Source organism: Peromyscus maniculatus, chromosome X (genome assembly GCF_049852395.1).
Source record: "Peromyscus maniculatus bairdii isolate BWxNUB_F1_BW_parent chromosome X, HU_Pman_BW_mat_3.1, whole genome shotgun sequence".
In the NCBI taxonomy this organism is placed as follows: Eukaryota; Metazoa; Chordata; class Mammalia; order Rodentia; family Cricetidae; genus Peromyscus; species Peromyscus maniculatus.
In genome coordinates this window covers 39,359,747-39,376,340 of record NC_134875.1, presented here as the reverse complement: position 1 = coordinate 39,376,340, position 16,594 = coordinate 39,359,747, and the positions used below count along the sequence as shown (strand labels likewise).

Genomic DNA, 16,594 nt, shown 5'->3' with positions numbered 1-16,594 from the left:
TTTTCTTAGTCCATGCAGCCCTCCATGAATGGACCTCTCCAGCTCAGCTCATCTGTCTCTCCCTTGGATGCACATCAGCAAACCCATGGACTCAGCCCTCTGTTCTCTGTTTACTGTTTTTCCCATGCTGCCTGTACTCACCTTGCCTGCTGTGGGATGATGGTCTGTCTTCCATTGTCCCGGGAGCAGCCCACCTGCTTATTTCTCCTTCACCAGCAGAATGAATGTCTCCCTGACTGGGGGTCCACATAGCACCCTCTGTATAGCTAGATCTGTTGTGGAATTCTGTCCTCCAGCCATAACATGGCCCTTGCTGTAGTGAAATCTGAGCAGCTGGAGTCACCTGCATGAGGCTGTCAGGAGACTGGGCTCACTGGCATTCCCTCACTGGGTGGAGGGAGGGCTCCCGTGGCACCGCTGGAGAGCTTCCCTAGGCCCTGCTTCCCTCCTCCAGGGTATAGAAGCAGTTAACAATTGCCAGAGACGGGACTTTTTTGATGATAAGTTGCCCACACTCCTGTGAGTAACTCCGGCTAACCTCATTGGTTCACCAAGGTAGACTTGGGTTAAATCAGTTTTCTCTTCTGTCATTGGTGCCCTATTTGAACTAAATACACATTTATCTCTACCCAGGAAAGGTTACTATGGCACTGTCCCAGTCCATCCCATGCCTCATCCTAGCTCTCTGTGGGAAAGCATGGCTGTCTGCCCCCTCAGGCTCCTGAGGTCACCAAGGGCCCGGTCTGCATCTTGTCCACCTTTCAGCAGTTCGTAGCTCACTGCCTGACCCAAGGCTGAAGCTCAGTGAATGTGTGTGACTAAGTTAAATGTTTTACATTTTATTTTGTAAGTGCCCTGGAAGAATTCTCAGGGGATGACTGACCAGGGAGCCTCACTGGTGTAGCAGCTTGGCCAGCAAAAGTTTTGACGGAGGTAGGATCTTCTCACACATCAAAATCTAACTGTGCTAATGAATAACTGGGAATGTATCTCTTAGGCGACACTGGAGGTGTTATATCTTTTTGAATGTACAAGGAAGTGGAGCTTTTTTATGTTTTAGCTTTTCTCTTAATTTTTGTTAAAGTTAGCATAAGGAGTAATTGGGTTTCATCATCCCTCATTACACTTTAGGTGTTCAAGAAGCCTCTCATAAGTCTTGACCCCTAATACTTCAAATTCCCTTTCTTTGTATGTTGGTTTGGTTTTTGTTACCTCAACACAAGCAGAAGTCATCTGAGGAGAGAGAACCTCAATTGAGAAAAGCCCCCATCAGATTGGCCTGTAAGAAAGCCTGTGGGGCAGTTTCTTGATTAATAATTGATATGGCAGACCTGGCCCACTGTGAGTGGTGCCGCCTCTGAACAAGTGGGTCTGGGGTGTGAGAAAGCAAGCTGAGTGAGCCGTGAGAAGCAAGCCAGTAAGCAGCCTTCCTCCATGGCCTCTGCTTCAGCGCCTGCCCTGACTTCTCCATGAGGAAACAGACCCTTTCCTCCCCAAGTTGCTTTTTTGGTCAGTGTTTTATCACAGCAATAAGAAGCAAAAGTAGGACCCCTGCTGAGTGTGTGTGTGTGTGTGTGTGTGTGTGTGTGTGTGTGTGTGTGTGTGTGCGCGCGCACGCGCTCACTTCTTGAGATCAAACACAAGAGCTTGCTCATGTTAGCCAAGCCATTCCACTATTCAACTACATCCCTCTCACACCAGAACTTTCAAATACTGTCTCTAGTGATAGTACATTTGTTGTGGGGAAGAGAATTGGCTTAAAGAGGAAAACAAAGAGCACAGTCATGGTAGGCTAATCCAAGACATGTACCCAAGGGATGCTGGGCAGATTGAGCATCCTCCTAAGGATTGATAGACGCTAAGCCACAGAAGAAGTAAGGCCTCATAAAGTTGTGATAATGTGGACAGGGGCGTGAGAGAGGTGTTTCTGGGTATGTGAGAGTTGGGGAAACAAATCAAACATATTAATAGGGGAGTACAAGCTGAGCTTCTTCAGACTAGACTCAATCAACATGGATATGATTGTAGATTGCCCAGAGTGTCTGTGGCTTAGTAGGGTAGTAAAATGGAGAACCACTTTCAGGCATGTGTGCCTGTTGAGTTATACTAGGATAGATAGGATTAACATGGATTGGGTCACTATGTCCTGTAATATTATACAAAGAAATAGAAAAGCTCTCAACTTTTAACAGATGTAAACTTAAGAAAAGCCAAAGGTACTTTGCCCTTATTTTCTTTAAGTAGCTTTTACAATTGTATTATCTCATATAGTGGTGCTGACTTCTAGGACTGGGAGGAGTTCACACACACAAAAAAAAAAATGAGGAGGGGGGGTCATTTTAGTTAATGAGAAGATCCAAGATGACCAACTATGGGAAGACTAGAATATTTGTTGCAGGATGCCTTTTTGTCCTGTTTAAGGTTTATTTTCAAACTGGGGCCTTTCAGTTTTCTTTAGTCCGTTATCAGAAGCAAATCAATGAGATGCACAGACCTGTGGAGCTGTGGGAAATGTGTGGCCACGTTTTAAAGTGTAATCAGCAGTATTCTGATGATGCTGAAGGGATTTCAGGTCTTTAGGTGTTTGGTTTTTCACTGACTAAGTACATTTGACTTCTTTTTTTGCTGAAGAATGCCAAGTATGTTATGGCTCTGTTGATAAGTAAGGAACAAGTCAGTGAGGATTTTTTTTTTTTTTTTGGAGACAAGGTTTCTCTATGTAGCCCTGGCTGTCCTGGAACTTGCTCTATAGACTGTCCTCAAACTCAGAGATCTACCTGCCTTTGCCTCACGAGTGCTTGGTATTAAATGTGTATGCCACCACCACCGGGATAGTAATAACATTTTTTAAAAGGTCAGAATTGACCTTGAACCCCCTGGGTTTACATAGTTCTCTGTCTCAGCTTCCCAAGTAGCTGGGACTATACAGGTGGGTCACTGCTCCTAGTGAGAATTTTCTCATAGTTTTGCAATTCTTTGGTGAGCACAAGTGTCCAAGGAAGATTGAAATTAGTTGATAGGCAAGGAATAAATTGTCATAATTGTGTATGTCTTGAGAACTTTTTCAAGTGTTTGCTTTTTCTGGAAAATCATTATGTATTACCAATGAAAGGGCTTTTTTTTTTTTCCCCACCCCAATAAGCCTCTCCGCCAACACAGCAATCCAAATCAGACCGAATTAGAAAAAGCCCTGGTTTAATGGATAAAGCATTCCCGGGTGATTCTCCAGCCCCGCCGAGAGGAGATGGGGACCAGAGACCGGAAAACCTGTTTTCTGGGATGCAGTTTAAATACCCTGTGGGAGTGGTCTTGAGCATCTCTGGGGGAGGAGCCGTGTTTGGCGGGCTTTGAGGGGGTGGGTTTGGGGAAAGAGATGGAGGAGGGGAGTTGAGGTGGTGCAGAGAACAGAACAACCAAGGTGCATTTTTCCCTATCAATAAGGGTGAGCTAAGAATAAAAATAGTATTATTCGAATTGACATCCTCTCAATTTATTCAAGCCCTTCTGTTCATTTCCCCCTCTTCTTACGTTTGAGTCATTTAAAACTTATCCCCACAAAGTGAATACCAAGCCAGGAGGAACTGAATCCAAATCCAGTGGATTGAGTCAAGTTATAATTATTGACTACAATGAAATTCGGGGTAGAGAGTTCATCAGAATTCTACTTCCCCCTTTGGAGAGAATATGGATTATTTGCATAATATCTGAGTTGGCAGTAAAGAAGATATGTGTTAAAGCAAGCATGAAACCACTTACAGAGCATGTATGTAGTCGTTTCTTCAGAATAAAATCTTCTTGAGTTTTTCAGACTAGTTCTCAAAATACATAGCAAGTAGACTTGGAAAGGGGAAGTAATTTCACATTAAAAAATTTCCCGTGTTAAAGTTCTGAAATTGGAAAAAAAAAAAAAATAGGGAGGGGTAGGTAGGGTTATTTTTCCTGGTTGTTTTTATGTTCAATTTTAAGTACCTTTGAAATCCCATTTTTGTTGACTCTTAGAGTTGTAAGTCATTCCTTAATTAAACCTGGGAACTGAAAATTGGTTCTGAAGGCTGTTCACGCTTCTGACCTCCTGGGTGGCCATTCTGGCTTAGAAAACTTGTTCACAAGACTGGCCTCTTTGTGTTAGGCAGCTGGCTATCCCCAGGAACCACAAAAGCTGGCTTTGGAGTTCTCACGGCTCTCTGCTAGGTTCTGTGGAGGATATTGAGATGAATTAGATACGGTCCCTTGACAATATCTTACTTTTTTTTTTTTTTTTGTAATTTGATTCTTCCCCACTTGAATCTGCCAGCTCCTTTCCTCAAAGTAAAAGACCCAAGGTGTTAATCCCTACTCATTGGAGACAAATGCTAAATTGGAAGCAACAGCCGAGAAATGCAAAACTCCTTATCCAATTAAGATACAAGCTCTCCAAGTTAGCCATGCTCAGCATCAGGATAAGGAGGGAAGGTCTCACTTTGGTTAACAAAAATGTATGAGTCTGTGGAGTTTAGAGTGCACTATGGGTTCATAGTATGGTTAAGTCTCACTTATCCAGAGGGCCTGCACTAGCATATTTTAATAAGGACTTCCTGTTCTGATAAGGACTGCCTGGCCTCAAACTTGTAATCTTCAGCCTCCTGAGTGGTTGGACACCAGGTACTCCACCATGTCTGGCTTTCTTCTAGAGTTTATGAACAGAAGTAGAAATGCAGAAGTGATCCGAGACTGCATATTCTCACGCAATGAAAACTTCTGATTTAAATAAATGCTAATGATGGATTTCCATGTTTTCATGTGTCAAATGGTTTGGCTCAGCACTTTGCTAGAAGCAGCAGTGGCCACTGGAAGGTATGATAGAGGTGCAGGAGCCGAGTGTGGCTTTAAGTTCAGACAGTTTCTAGAATCAAGTCATGTGTCTTGGGTTTCTCTACCTTCCGCACTAGGGGGGTCCTTAGTGGCAAGGTCTAATTCTTTTTATGTCCCCATCACCAGGACCCAACACAGGGGCTGGACCTTAGTAGAGACCCAAACAATGCATCACACACTGAACCTGCTTTGTTTGCTCTCCTGCCGGAAATTCCATGCCCCCAGTGGCCATTTTGAGTGCAGAGTGTTATTTTAAGGTATTCTCTGGAGAGAAAACTAGAAACTGCTCTTGAGTGGCTGAAAGGAAGGGGGAGCTGAATGGCAAGGGGCAGTGCAGAAAATTCCAAGTGAAGGGGGTGGTGGAACCATGGGATGGAGTGCCTCACCTCTTTTTGAGCATGGTACTTCTTTCTCCACACCGTCCTCATCCATCAAAAAATGTTCAGCAAGGCATAGTGCCTTAAGCCTGTGATCCTAGCTCTTGGGAGGATTGTTTGGGACTGGCCTGTGATACCTCGTAGGTTCCAGGCCAGCCTGGACTACAGAGTAAGACCCTTTCTCTCTCTAAAACAACAACAAAGGAACAAAACCAAAGAATTCAGATGCCCCTGCAACTATGGTCCTGTCTCAAAACTACAAAATGAAAATTTGGACAGAATTGTTGTCTTAAACCAGACAAGTCGCCATGCCCTTCTTGCCCTGAAACCTAATGTGGTGGATGGGTCGGAGCAGGTGGTGGGAGGAGGTTTGGAATTGGCCCCATGGCCTTCTGCTCGCCCTCCCAATGTGATAAAGAAGGGATTCTGTGCAGCCAGTGCTCACTTTAGACTTGCAGAGGATGCATTCTCTGAATTCTTCATAAGAACTGGTTTCTAAAATAGAAGATTTACTGGTAGACTCATGACCTTTAGTATAATACCTAAGCAGAAGTAAGTCGGGCTGATTCTTGTGTTTGTAGAGAAATACGAGGTTATTTGTGGTTTCAGTGCTATTATTGCTTATTGTTGTTGTATACATGTGTGGTGTGCATGTAGGGGGGGTTGTGCATATGTGCCATGGTGTGCATGTGTAGGTCAGAGAACAGCTCTGTAGAATAGCTTGGTTCTCCCACTTTGTGTGGCTTCTCAGATCTACCCGAGATGGTCAGGCTTCCGTGGCTTCATTCTCAGGCCCCTTTATTGGGTCTTAAATGAGAGGATTTGTGCTTGTGTTTCTAATGATAATCTACACAGACGTGCTAGCCGTGTGTGCTTTGGAGACACTCAGTGATTGTCACCATCAGTGCTTTCGCTGTCAACTGTGATGCAAGCATGCCCATATTTACATGCTTTAGCATTCTAGACGTGCTTTTGTATTTTGTAAGTGTGTAGTTAAAATGATGAAAGATCCCCACAATGGATGTGTAAGAACTGCCACAAAGAAGAATGTTCAAGTTCTGACGCTGTGGATAGACCCTCAGTTGAGATCTGTTCTTTCTAGTCAGTTGGCTGAGAGGCATGCTGCAGCTGAATCCATGCTGATGACTTTGCTGTTTCCCCTGTACTAGAAATGATACGATGTTCTGTTTGTGGAACTGTGCATTCTTCCTAGTTTTGGGATTTACACACCAAAAGCAATTGAAAGTTCCATTTAGGTAGCTTAACTGAACATGAAGCAATGGGCTACATCTAAAGTCATGGTTCCAAATGAACATCCAATTTTTTTTTTACTAGAACTAGGTAAATAATGATTTTATTCCCCTTTACAGGAGGCTCAGAAAGCATTTTTTAAAAATGCATCTTAGTGGAGATGTTTTTACAGCTGAGATTGAGCCCAGGGTCTCATATGATAGTCCAGGCCCTCTACCACTGAGCTACATCTCCAGACTCAGGGAACATATTTGATTCTTTGAGGATTATCTAAAAATAATTCAGTTTGTGAAACACTGACAAGAAAAGGAAAAGGATCAGGAGTTAGAAGATGTACTTTGGGGCTGCAGTGTAGCTCAGTCATAGAGTGCTTGCCTGCCATGAACAAGGTCTGATTTCCAACATGGCAAAAAGAAGAATCCCAGCTTGAATGGTAGTAATGGTGATTCTGCTGATACTGACTGACAGCTGAATCCTCTGGGCCACTTTCGTCATGTATAAAGTTAAAAGTAGTTTATGTGTGTGCTTGATGGACCTTTCCTAACAGCAATGGAATGCAGTTGCGAGTGCTTTCTTAATGTTACAGAGTGATCTTTAAATGAGCAGAAAGGCAAGAAAATACTAAGAATACCACCACCAAGTCATTTCAAGGGCGCTTAGGGGCTCAGTGAATGAGAACGTTGAAAGACAGATCACATTGTTTTCTTGACCCTGGTGAAAACTGAGTAGGTTCCAGATTTAGGTTGACCATTTTCTTGTCACTCCTTAGTAAGGCAAGACTGAAACATTTGCCCACTTCACTCCAGATGGTGAAAATGCCTTTTGTTTAACCTGTTACAGGAGCATACAGTGGGGCCTTGATGTTACTTGAGTGATTAGTAAAGTCATATTTATTATAATGCAGGTTTCTGGGCCTATAAAAAAGTCTTTGTAGGCTAATCATTGTAAAAACTAAAAGGATAAGTAAAGAACATGGAAAAATTCCATATTCTTTCCTTCCTTCCTTCCTTTCTCCACCCCAAGTTCTGGGATTAAGGGCATGCTCAGCTTTCTTTTTTAATTTAAAATGTTTTATTGAATATTCACACGTGTATATATAATGTGTTTTGATCAAACCCACCCTGGCCATGAAAAATCTGTAAGTATGGTAAGAACTTTCTGTTTGGTAACCATAGAAGTCTAATGATAGAATGGCAAAAAACAAAACAAAACAAAACAAAACAAAAAAACTCCATAAGGTTATTGTCTAGATTGCTGGGAAGAATAGCTATTAGGTCTATTAAATCATGATAATTCCATGAGTCCAAACTTTTCCTTGTTTCTAATGACTTAATTCCACTGAAGGGAAATACAGGGTTTCAGGCCTCTCTTGTTTTTTCTCGTAGAGGTGAAGCCTGGTTCATAGGTCTAGGTCTTCTGTTAGGACAGTGGTTCTCAATCTTCCTAACGCTGGGACCCTTTTACACAGTTCCTCAAGTTGTGGGGACCCCCAACCATACAATTACTTTGTTGCTACTTCATAACTGAAATTTAGCTGCTGTTAGGAATTGTAATGTAAATGTCTGATATGCAGGCTATCTGATATGTGACCCCCGTGAAAGGGACATTTGGTCCCAAAGGGGTTGCAATACACATGTTGAGAACAACTCTCAGGGGAAAGCATTGTGGTACACAGAATGGTTACTTTAATTCTTCTAACATCTTGCTGCCTGTGACAGAGGAAATGGAGACTTAGAACATTAGGTTGAATCAGTTTGAAATGAAAAGTAAAACCTTAAAAGAGAACATTTTTTTATGTAGCAGGGGGAAACTGTTGGTTCAGTTTTAGAGGGCACATAGTTTACATCTAAACACACAATTCATTTTGACATAGGCCTTTTCTATTAATATGACATGAGAAAGCCAAAAGAGGAATTTCTTTTTTGTCGTTTTCCTGAGTTACTTGAAGCAGATCCATGTGGAATGGACACTGATTCAATAAGTTAGACGCCGGCTCTGAGGGCTGTATTTCATATATCTTATTTAACTTTGTGGGGTTGGAGATTGAACCCAGGGCCTTTTACATACTAGGTAAGTGCTCTGCTATTGGAATTCGCCATGTAGACCAGGCTGGCCACGAACTCAGAATTTTGCCTGCTTCTGCCTTTTGAATACTGGGATTAAAGGCATGCAGCACCATGCCCACCTCATTTTTCAACATTTAAGTGACACACAAAACCATGGAAATTGTACATACTAAAGGGTGCCGTGTAATGTTATAAATAAGTATATAACATGCAGTGCTTAAATCATGGTAAACATATTTATCTCTTTAAATGTATCATTTCTTTGTGGTGAAGGTTTAACATGCCATTTATCTATCTATTTATTTATTTGTGATTTTTCGAGACAGGGTTTCTCTGTGTATCAGCCGTAGCTGTCCTGGAACTTGATTTGTAGACCAGGCTGGCCTTGAACTCACAGAGATCTACCTGCCTCTGCCTCCTGAGTGCTGGGATTAAAGGTGTGAATCACTGCTGCCTGGTTGTCTTTTTACTTTTTTTAGATTTATTTTATTATTATTTTTTGTGTATAAGTGTTTTGCACCAGATGCATGCTTGGTGCCAAGGAAATGGTAAGCCTCTTTGTGGGCATTGGGTCCTTTGCAAGAAGAAGTACTCTTAACCCAAACCAGCTTTCCAGCCCTGATTTAATATACCTTAAGACTGAACTTTCTTGATTCAGCTTCTATTAATAAATTTGAATAATTTCATTTAAATAAAACATCCTTATTAGAAATTATTAACATACATTGTTTAAACAATTAACATGTAATTGTTTAAAATAGCATGCAGAGACATGTTTTTAACTGAGTCTGAATATCTGAAAGTTCATTCCATGATTAATGCTTGGATGCCTACCAGGTGCGGGTGTTTTAGGTGCTAGGGTTATGACCGTGAACAAATGAAAGCTTTTCTTTGGCTCCAAGGCTAGCAGCTCACAACTGAATCCCGCTGGAAGGGAAAGGCGGGGCTTCAGTCCTTCCTCCCTTTACTTCTCATAGAGATGAGGCTCGCTTCACAGGGCTAGGGTTTCTATTGTGGGAAGCTCCCTGCCTTCGAATAGTCAGAGAGGTAAAAATAGAACCCAGTATGTTCAGTGAAAGAAAATGATAGGCAGGTAGGTAGTGGAATAATCCCAGTTCAAGACCTTGCATATAATATCTTTGTGTATTTCTGCATGAGAGAACGAGAGAATATTGAGTCTTTTCAGGCACAGACCTGGGGTTGACTTTTGACTCTGAAGATAGGCAAATGATTTAACCTGAGTTAAATCCATTGCTTTCTCAATGGTAATGTGGAGGAATCAATTATACCTATTTCGTAGACTGTTCGGAGCGTTACATTGGAAAATACGCAGAAAGCATTTACCTGCTGAATACAAAGAACTCAGGAATTATTGGAAATGGGTGGCTGCTGAGTGAGGGAGGGTCAGTTTTCTTCAAGGACATGAGCCCCGAGAAGCCATCCACGCTCTAGTACATGCTCCCACACCCATGCACATATAGACAGCTCTAAATGAACTCAGTGGAATTTAAAACAAGAAGTTGAGAGAGAAAAGCAGAGAGACGTAGGAGAAGAATGGCTGTGGACTTCATCAAAACACACTATAGACATGAATAAGTACATGAATAAGAATCCGGTTGGTGCATTTATTATGATTAGTCCTCTTGCTATGTTATATTATGATTTCTCAGCTTTATTGACCCCACTCCTGGTAACATGAGCCTCAGGCTGGTGCCCTGCTATCAATGGCCAGCTCACTTAGCTCTCTGACAGGATTCCACAGACTTTGTCTCCTGGAACCTCACCCGTTCAGGCCCTGTCAGCAGGATGAAGCATCTCCAGGCCTCATGCTTGCCATAGCAAAGCTGGAATGTAATACACTCTTTGGATTGTGTGTCTGGCACAGAGAGGGCGCTTGAAGGTTGAGATTTTCTCTCCGTTAGTTACCCAGCAAATAGTGCATGTTCACCAAATGACTCACAGGCTTTTAAATGCGCCATTTTTGTTTGACTTCAAATTCAGGGGATTTTTGGAAGACATACAGATATATAGAATATGGTGCTATTTCTTTAGAATTCTTATCTACAGCAAGGAGGAGTTTGTTTATGCATGTGTTTGGTGTTGACATGTGTTTGCTATGTGTGTGTATGCACTTATGGAGAAGGGTTCTCTTATTAAAGTAGCTTTATGTACTTAGTAACAACAATCCCTTTTTTGTGAAATAGTGTATCTTTGCTACATGGAGAGGAATTTCCCTTTTCTGGGACTCTGACAGTAACAATTTATGTCTTTGGTCTCTTACAAAGGAAAAGGCCAAGGTAGTTGAACCCCTGGACTACGAGAATGTTATCACACAACGGAAAACACAGATTTACAGCGATCCCCTCAGAGATCTGCTTATGTTCCCCATGGAAGACATATCTGTGAGTTCACACGCGCTTTTTAAAAGAATAAGCACTTTATTTCCCAAGCCAGTTCTTAAAGCAAGAATGCGATTTTTTTTTCTAGATCTCAGTGATCGGTCGTCAGCGCAGAACAGTGCAGTCTACTGTACCAGAAGATGCTGAAAAGAGGGCCCAGAGTTTATTTGTCAAAGAGGTAAGGGGATCAGTGGTCAGCCAGGGAATATATTTTTAATTTTTATTTTATTCTTTTATTATTTGTGTGTGTGTGGCGCGCGCGTGCCTGAGTAAGTTTATGTGCACCGTGTGCATGCAGATGCCCATACAGGCCAGAAAAGGCCATTGGATCCCCTGAAATTAGAGGTACAGACAGTTGTAGATCACCTGATATTGGTTCTGGGAGCTGAACCCAGGTCCTCTGCAAAAGCAGTGTATGCTCTTAACTGCTGAGCCAGTTCTCCAGCCACCTAGCATATGTTTTTGGTATTAAAAAATAGCTATATATCTATGAATTTCAAATATATTTTATAAACTACTGAAAATACCTTCTCCTTTATCATAAAAGAGAAATAAGCTTAATTAACCTATGTAACGGGTCTGTATGATGTGAGGGTAAAACTTAAACATAATTAGTGCATGGTTTTGTTGTTTGTATTTTTCCTTTAGACTTGAGTACTTCTTCATAGTCTTGAAGTCAGAGTTTTCAAAAAGACATATGAATTAGGGCTTGTTGTCAATAGGGCTAGAGAATCACACTCGATCACCAAACCAACATTTCTCAACTCATTTAAAAAAGTCTGTCAATATTTTACCAGACTTTGGTTTGTCTGTTTGAGACAGGGACTTGCTTTGCAGCCTAGGCTGCCTTTAAATTCCTTATCCTTCTTCCTTGGGTCTCTGGATGCTGGAGATTACAGGTGTGTGGTACCATGGTCAGCTCTGCCAGACTTTAAAACAAAATATTTCAGTGTATACTTTTCCTATGTTTCACATGAACAATTCCTCTTTTCTTGTAGTGTATTAAGACCTACAGCACAGATTGGCACGTGGTAAACTACAAGTACGAAGACTTCTCTGGGGACTTTCGAATGTTGCCATGGTAAGTTTTGAAGTCAGGGTTAATGGGAGAGTTATTATTATAATCATCACCATCATTATTATTTGGCTTTAGAAACCTCTTCTGAAACCCCTGTTATAGTTTATAATAAACCAAACTTGAAACAACAACGTATTTGGCTCGTGCAATATTTTGACTAGTTGAGTATGTTTTAACTTTGCTTATTGACACTCTGCCCAGTCTCCGTGAGCTCACATATTTTGGTGCATCCATATAGATCACAGAATAATCTTTAGTTCATTCTGGAAAATATAGGGAACCTTTTTTTCCAGTGGTATCAGTGAAGAAGTTAGAAGCTATTTGATCAGTTCGACACCTGCTGATGTCCCTTGCAGGGGGGTGGGCAGGCAGGATCTCTGTCAGTGAAGTTGAAGGAATGTCGTCGGAACAATGTGCCAGGAGTTATGGTTTAAGTCATCTTTCTGCTGTTTAATAGCTGGCCAGGTTTGACCCACCAAATCAACCTGTTTGAGCCCTCCCATTTCTCCACTGTCTGACTGCTGGTCTCACAGCATTTTATCTAGAGAAACATGAAAAAAAATGGAGAAACAAGACATTTGTGCAACCCTGTATGTCATTCAAAAACATTTCCCCAGGAACGAAACTACTAACATTAGCAGTCCAAGTTCCCGAAGCAAACAAATGGGAGAGCCGGAAGGACACTGTGTTGCTTTCTGACCTGTGAAAAGATAAAGTTCTGTCACTGCTAGCAGCCCTAGCCTACGTTCCTTAGCAACTTCTGCTCTCCTCGACTCCTATCTGGTCTCTGTTTTATCTTCGCAGCTGGCTGCATATGTGGGAGTCCTTATATACAAATAAAGCGGGGCCAAAGAGGTAGCTTAGTCAGGAGTTCTTGCTTAGCAAAAATCAAACAAGCAAACAGAAGCTCTGCGTGTTTGCTTTGGGGCAGGTCTACGTTTAGGAAGAAGAGAGTACTTTTCCATCTCTTGTCTTGCATTTTCTTGTTTTCCAAAGAGTGAAGTCACCTTTTTTTTAGCTTTTGTTTGTTGTTGGTGGTGGTCATGGATTATGTTCAGTGTCTAAAGTAATTTTCTTTGAATTTTCAGCAAATCTTTGAGACCAGAAAAGATTCCTAATCATGTGTTTGAAATTGATGAAGACTGTGAGAAAGATGAGGTAATGATGCCTTAGCTGTATGCCTTTCTTCAGGGCCACTTCTGCTGAAAGGGTTCCAAAGGGACTTCCTTGAGGAGAGATGCTGGAACAAGTGGTTATGGGTATCTGTGGCCAGCGTTATAACCAATGAGTGTTTTTTAATCGAAGAAAAAGGTTACATTTCCAAATGAGGTTTAGAAAATCTCCAGTGAAATGGGCAGTGATATGTATATCAATTTGTTCACTTGCCTGTGGGATGGGCTTATAGAGTTACTTCTCTTATGTTGGACATGTGGTATGGTGATTTCATGTGGACTTGCTTGCCTGGTACATCCCTCCTGGGACAGGTGGTCTGGATGTCCGTGACATTTCAAGGTATAGCTTTACTGTTTACATAACAAGAAGACTTTCTTAGGCGGCAACTCAGACACTTCAGCAACTATTGAGTGCCTACTGTGCTTATACTACTGGGCCTTTCATTGTATAGACAGTAATTTCAAATACTTATGGAGACCGCTAACTTTATGTATAATTAGGAAACGGGAATAGGGCTAGTTCTGTGTCTACTGAGTGCTGATTATTAAATAAATAGTTGGATGACTGCTATTTTACTGATGGCTTTTATTCTATTTCAGGATTCATCTTCTTTATGTTCTCAGAAGGGTGGTGTGATAAAACAAGGTTGGTTGCATAAAGCAAATGTGAACAGCACCATCACAGTAACCATGAAGGTAGGAAATAGTAACTGTATTAGTCCATCATTTGAAGTATATTGATATATATATAGTGAATCTGGAGAAATGTTTATTTTCTAATGAACCCTTATATAATCTTTTGTTTCAAGTTAATAATAGGTTTCATTATGTCATTATATTTTGTTCTCATCTGTTCCCCTACTAAAAAATACCTTTAATGAAAGAATTTTTACAGATGCATGGAATATTAAAACTCTAATCTCAGAACAAATTTAGAAATGTTAACCTTTGAAAGACATGTAATGAAGTTCTTATTGTCGGAATAAGGGATCTTAGGAAGGAAGTTGTCAGTTGAATAAAGAAAATAGCTTTGCAAAAACAGGCATCAGAGGTTCCTATGTAGAAGGGAATTTAATGAATGAATTTGGCGCTTATTGAATACTAGTGCATGCTGGGAAACATGGATATCTAAGATGGGGAGTTCCTTGTGTCCAGTAGCTTCATAATTATGTTAGAAACATACCACGTTAGCTTCTACATGAAACAGTTCCTTAGGGTGCTCAGAAGAGTCTAGTTAGAAAATGGAGTAGTTTGACAACAGTGAATTTGGGTAAGGGACTTGTGGGAGACAAAACCAAGAACACTGAAAGGGAAAAAGTACCACAGTGAGCCTTGGATGCCTCGGACACGAGCTTGTCTTTTGTTTGGGAGGCAGTGGAGAACCATTACAATCCAGAGGAAGAACAAGTGAGCTTTTAAAGATTCTCAGCAGAGAAACCAAACAAATTATTCCATGATACCAAATATAACTGTTCTTTCAGATATTCAATATAAGATCATGTGGCTTGCTGAGGATGATTCACAGTTCCATTAAGTATTGAAGGTCATTCTAGCTTTCAAATAGCCTGAAAGCAGAAACCATGGGTGTCTACCAAAGGAAGACTCAAATTCTATCTTAATTTAATATTTGCTTGCTGCTTCCCTTTAGTGGCTGTGTCCTGTTCTCACTTTCATTTTCCAGCCCCTCAGATAATGAACCCAAGTTGTAGGATGTTTCCTGTGTATCTATTGCGTCTGAACATGGGATTTTTTCTCATGTGAGATAGGAAGAGAATCCATTTACTGGAGGCTCAGTGTATGCCAAGCACCATACCCAGTTTATTTTGCATCTCATTTTTATATTCTGCATTTGATCGGCACTGTTATTATTATTCTTCTTAGATTACAGATATGGTAATGTGTGGCTGAGCAGAGCTCCAGGGCTGGGGAGACGGCTCAGTGGGGTAAGGTGCTTGCTGTGCAGACATGGGGGCCTGAGTTTAGATCCTCAGTACCCACATAAACAAAAAAGCTGGGAGACACTACATCCGGCTGTAATCACAACACTTGGGGATGCTGAGACAGGTGGAGCATGGGCTTGCAGGCCAGCAAGTCAAGGGAAACAACAAGCTCCGGCTTTCCCGAGAAACCTTGTCTCAGAAGATAGGGTGGAAAATGATGAAGGAAGACAATGTTGACCGCTAGCCTCCACATGTGAATGCACAGGGTGAACACACCAGAACAGATGTGTGCATATGTGTGTGCATACCACACGTACGCGTCTAAAAAAGAAAAACAGAGCCCCAAGTTTTCAGAAGTAGGATCTGCGCCTATGGAGGTCTCTCCTCTTGGTCAGCGCACTGTCCTTGTCGTTAGCCGAGTGCCATAATACAGGTCTTCTCAGTCATCAGGTTCAGATGCCCACGAGTGGAGGTTGTAACTAAGTGCAGATTGTCGGAAAATGGATCTAGGACTTTACACGCTTAAAAAGATACATGATGGACATACTTATGGGTTACATGGTAAACTTTCAATGCATGTATAATGCATAATGAACAATGAATAGATTGGTGTAATTGGCACATGCACCAGCCTAAAGATTCATCACTATTGCATGTGTGTGTGTGTGTGTGTGTGTGTGTGTGTGTGTTTATGTATGTGTGTTGAAAACATCTGAAATAATCTTCACTAGCTATTTTGAAATATATGGCTAATTGTTGCCAGCTGCACTCTGCTGATCTGTAGAAATTATTGCCCTCATCTGACTGTACCCCTGTGTGCTATACATTAGACTCCACCCCTCCCCTAACATTCTCAAAATATTAAACTGTTCTACCTGGACCTTAGGTTTAGCACAACACTAAGCAAGTGTGCTATGTAGAAAGCTAGATCCATAAGACATTGGCAAATTAATATTTACTAAACAATTCACCACAAGCGTGTTTTAAATGATTTCTCACATACCATTGAACTACATTTTGCTTTACTGACAGCTTTTCAACTTATTAAGAAGACATTATTTTAGGTAAAAAGATCAGTTTCCTGTAAAAAAAAAGTTCATGGTTTATAAACTTCTTTCATAATTTTTAAAATACACATTGATGTGGTAGCAAGACTAACAAATCCCTAAAGAAGTCCTAATCCCTGGAACCTGTAAATGTTTGCTTACATGACAAAGGGGAATTCAAGCTGCTAATAAGCCAATAGGGAGACCATTTTGATTTATCCAGGCAGGCCCAGAATGAGCACAAAGACCCTGATATGTGAAAGAGAGAGGAAGCAGGAAAGGATAGTCAGAGGAAGAGATGTGAGCAGAGGCAGGGTCAAGGGAAGAAGCTATGTGGCTAACTTTGAAGATGGAGAAAGGCGTCACAAGCCCAAAGACAATGGGCATCCTCTTGAAGGTAAAAAGAAGGCAAGG

The 16,594-nt window shown here is 41.3% G+C and overlaps 1 protein-coding gene across 3 annotated transcripts in view; it reads left to right on the top strand.

Annotated features, from left to right (window-relative positions):
- Positions 1-16,594, top strand: part of Dock11 (dedicator of cytokinesis 11) — a 184,050-nt gene that overhangs the window by 42,021 nt on the left and 125,435 nt on the right. For all 3 annotated transcript variants that reach the window (XM_006992962.4, XM_015986474.3, XM_015986475.3), the window contains exons 2-6: positions 10,831-10,947; positions 11,033-11,122; positions 11,943-12,025; positions 13,111-13,180; positions 13,795-13,890. In XM_006992962.4, the coding sequence (XP_006993024.1) occupies positions 10,831-10,947; positions 11,033-11,122; positions 11,943-12,025; positions 13,111-13,180; positions 13,795-13,890 (456 nt within the window). The remainder of the gene's footprint in view (positions 1-10,830; positions 10,948-11,032; positions 11,123-11,942; positions 12,026-13,110; positions 13,181-13,794; positions 13,891-16,594) is intronic.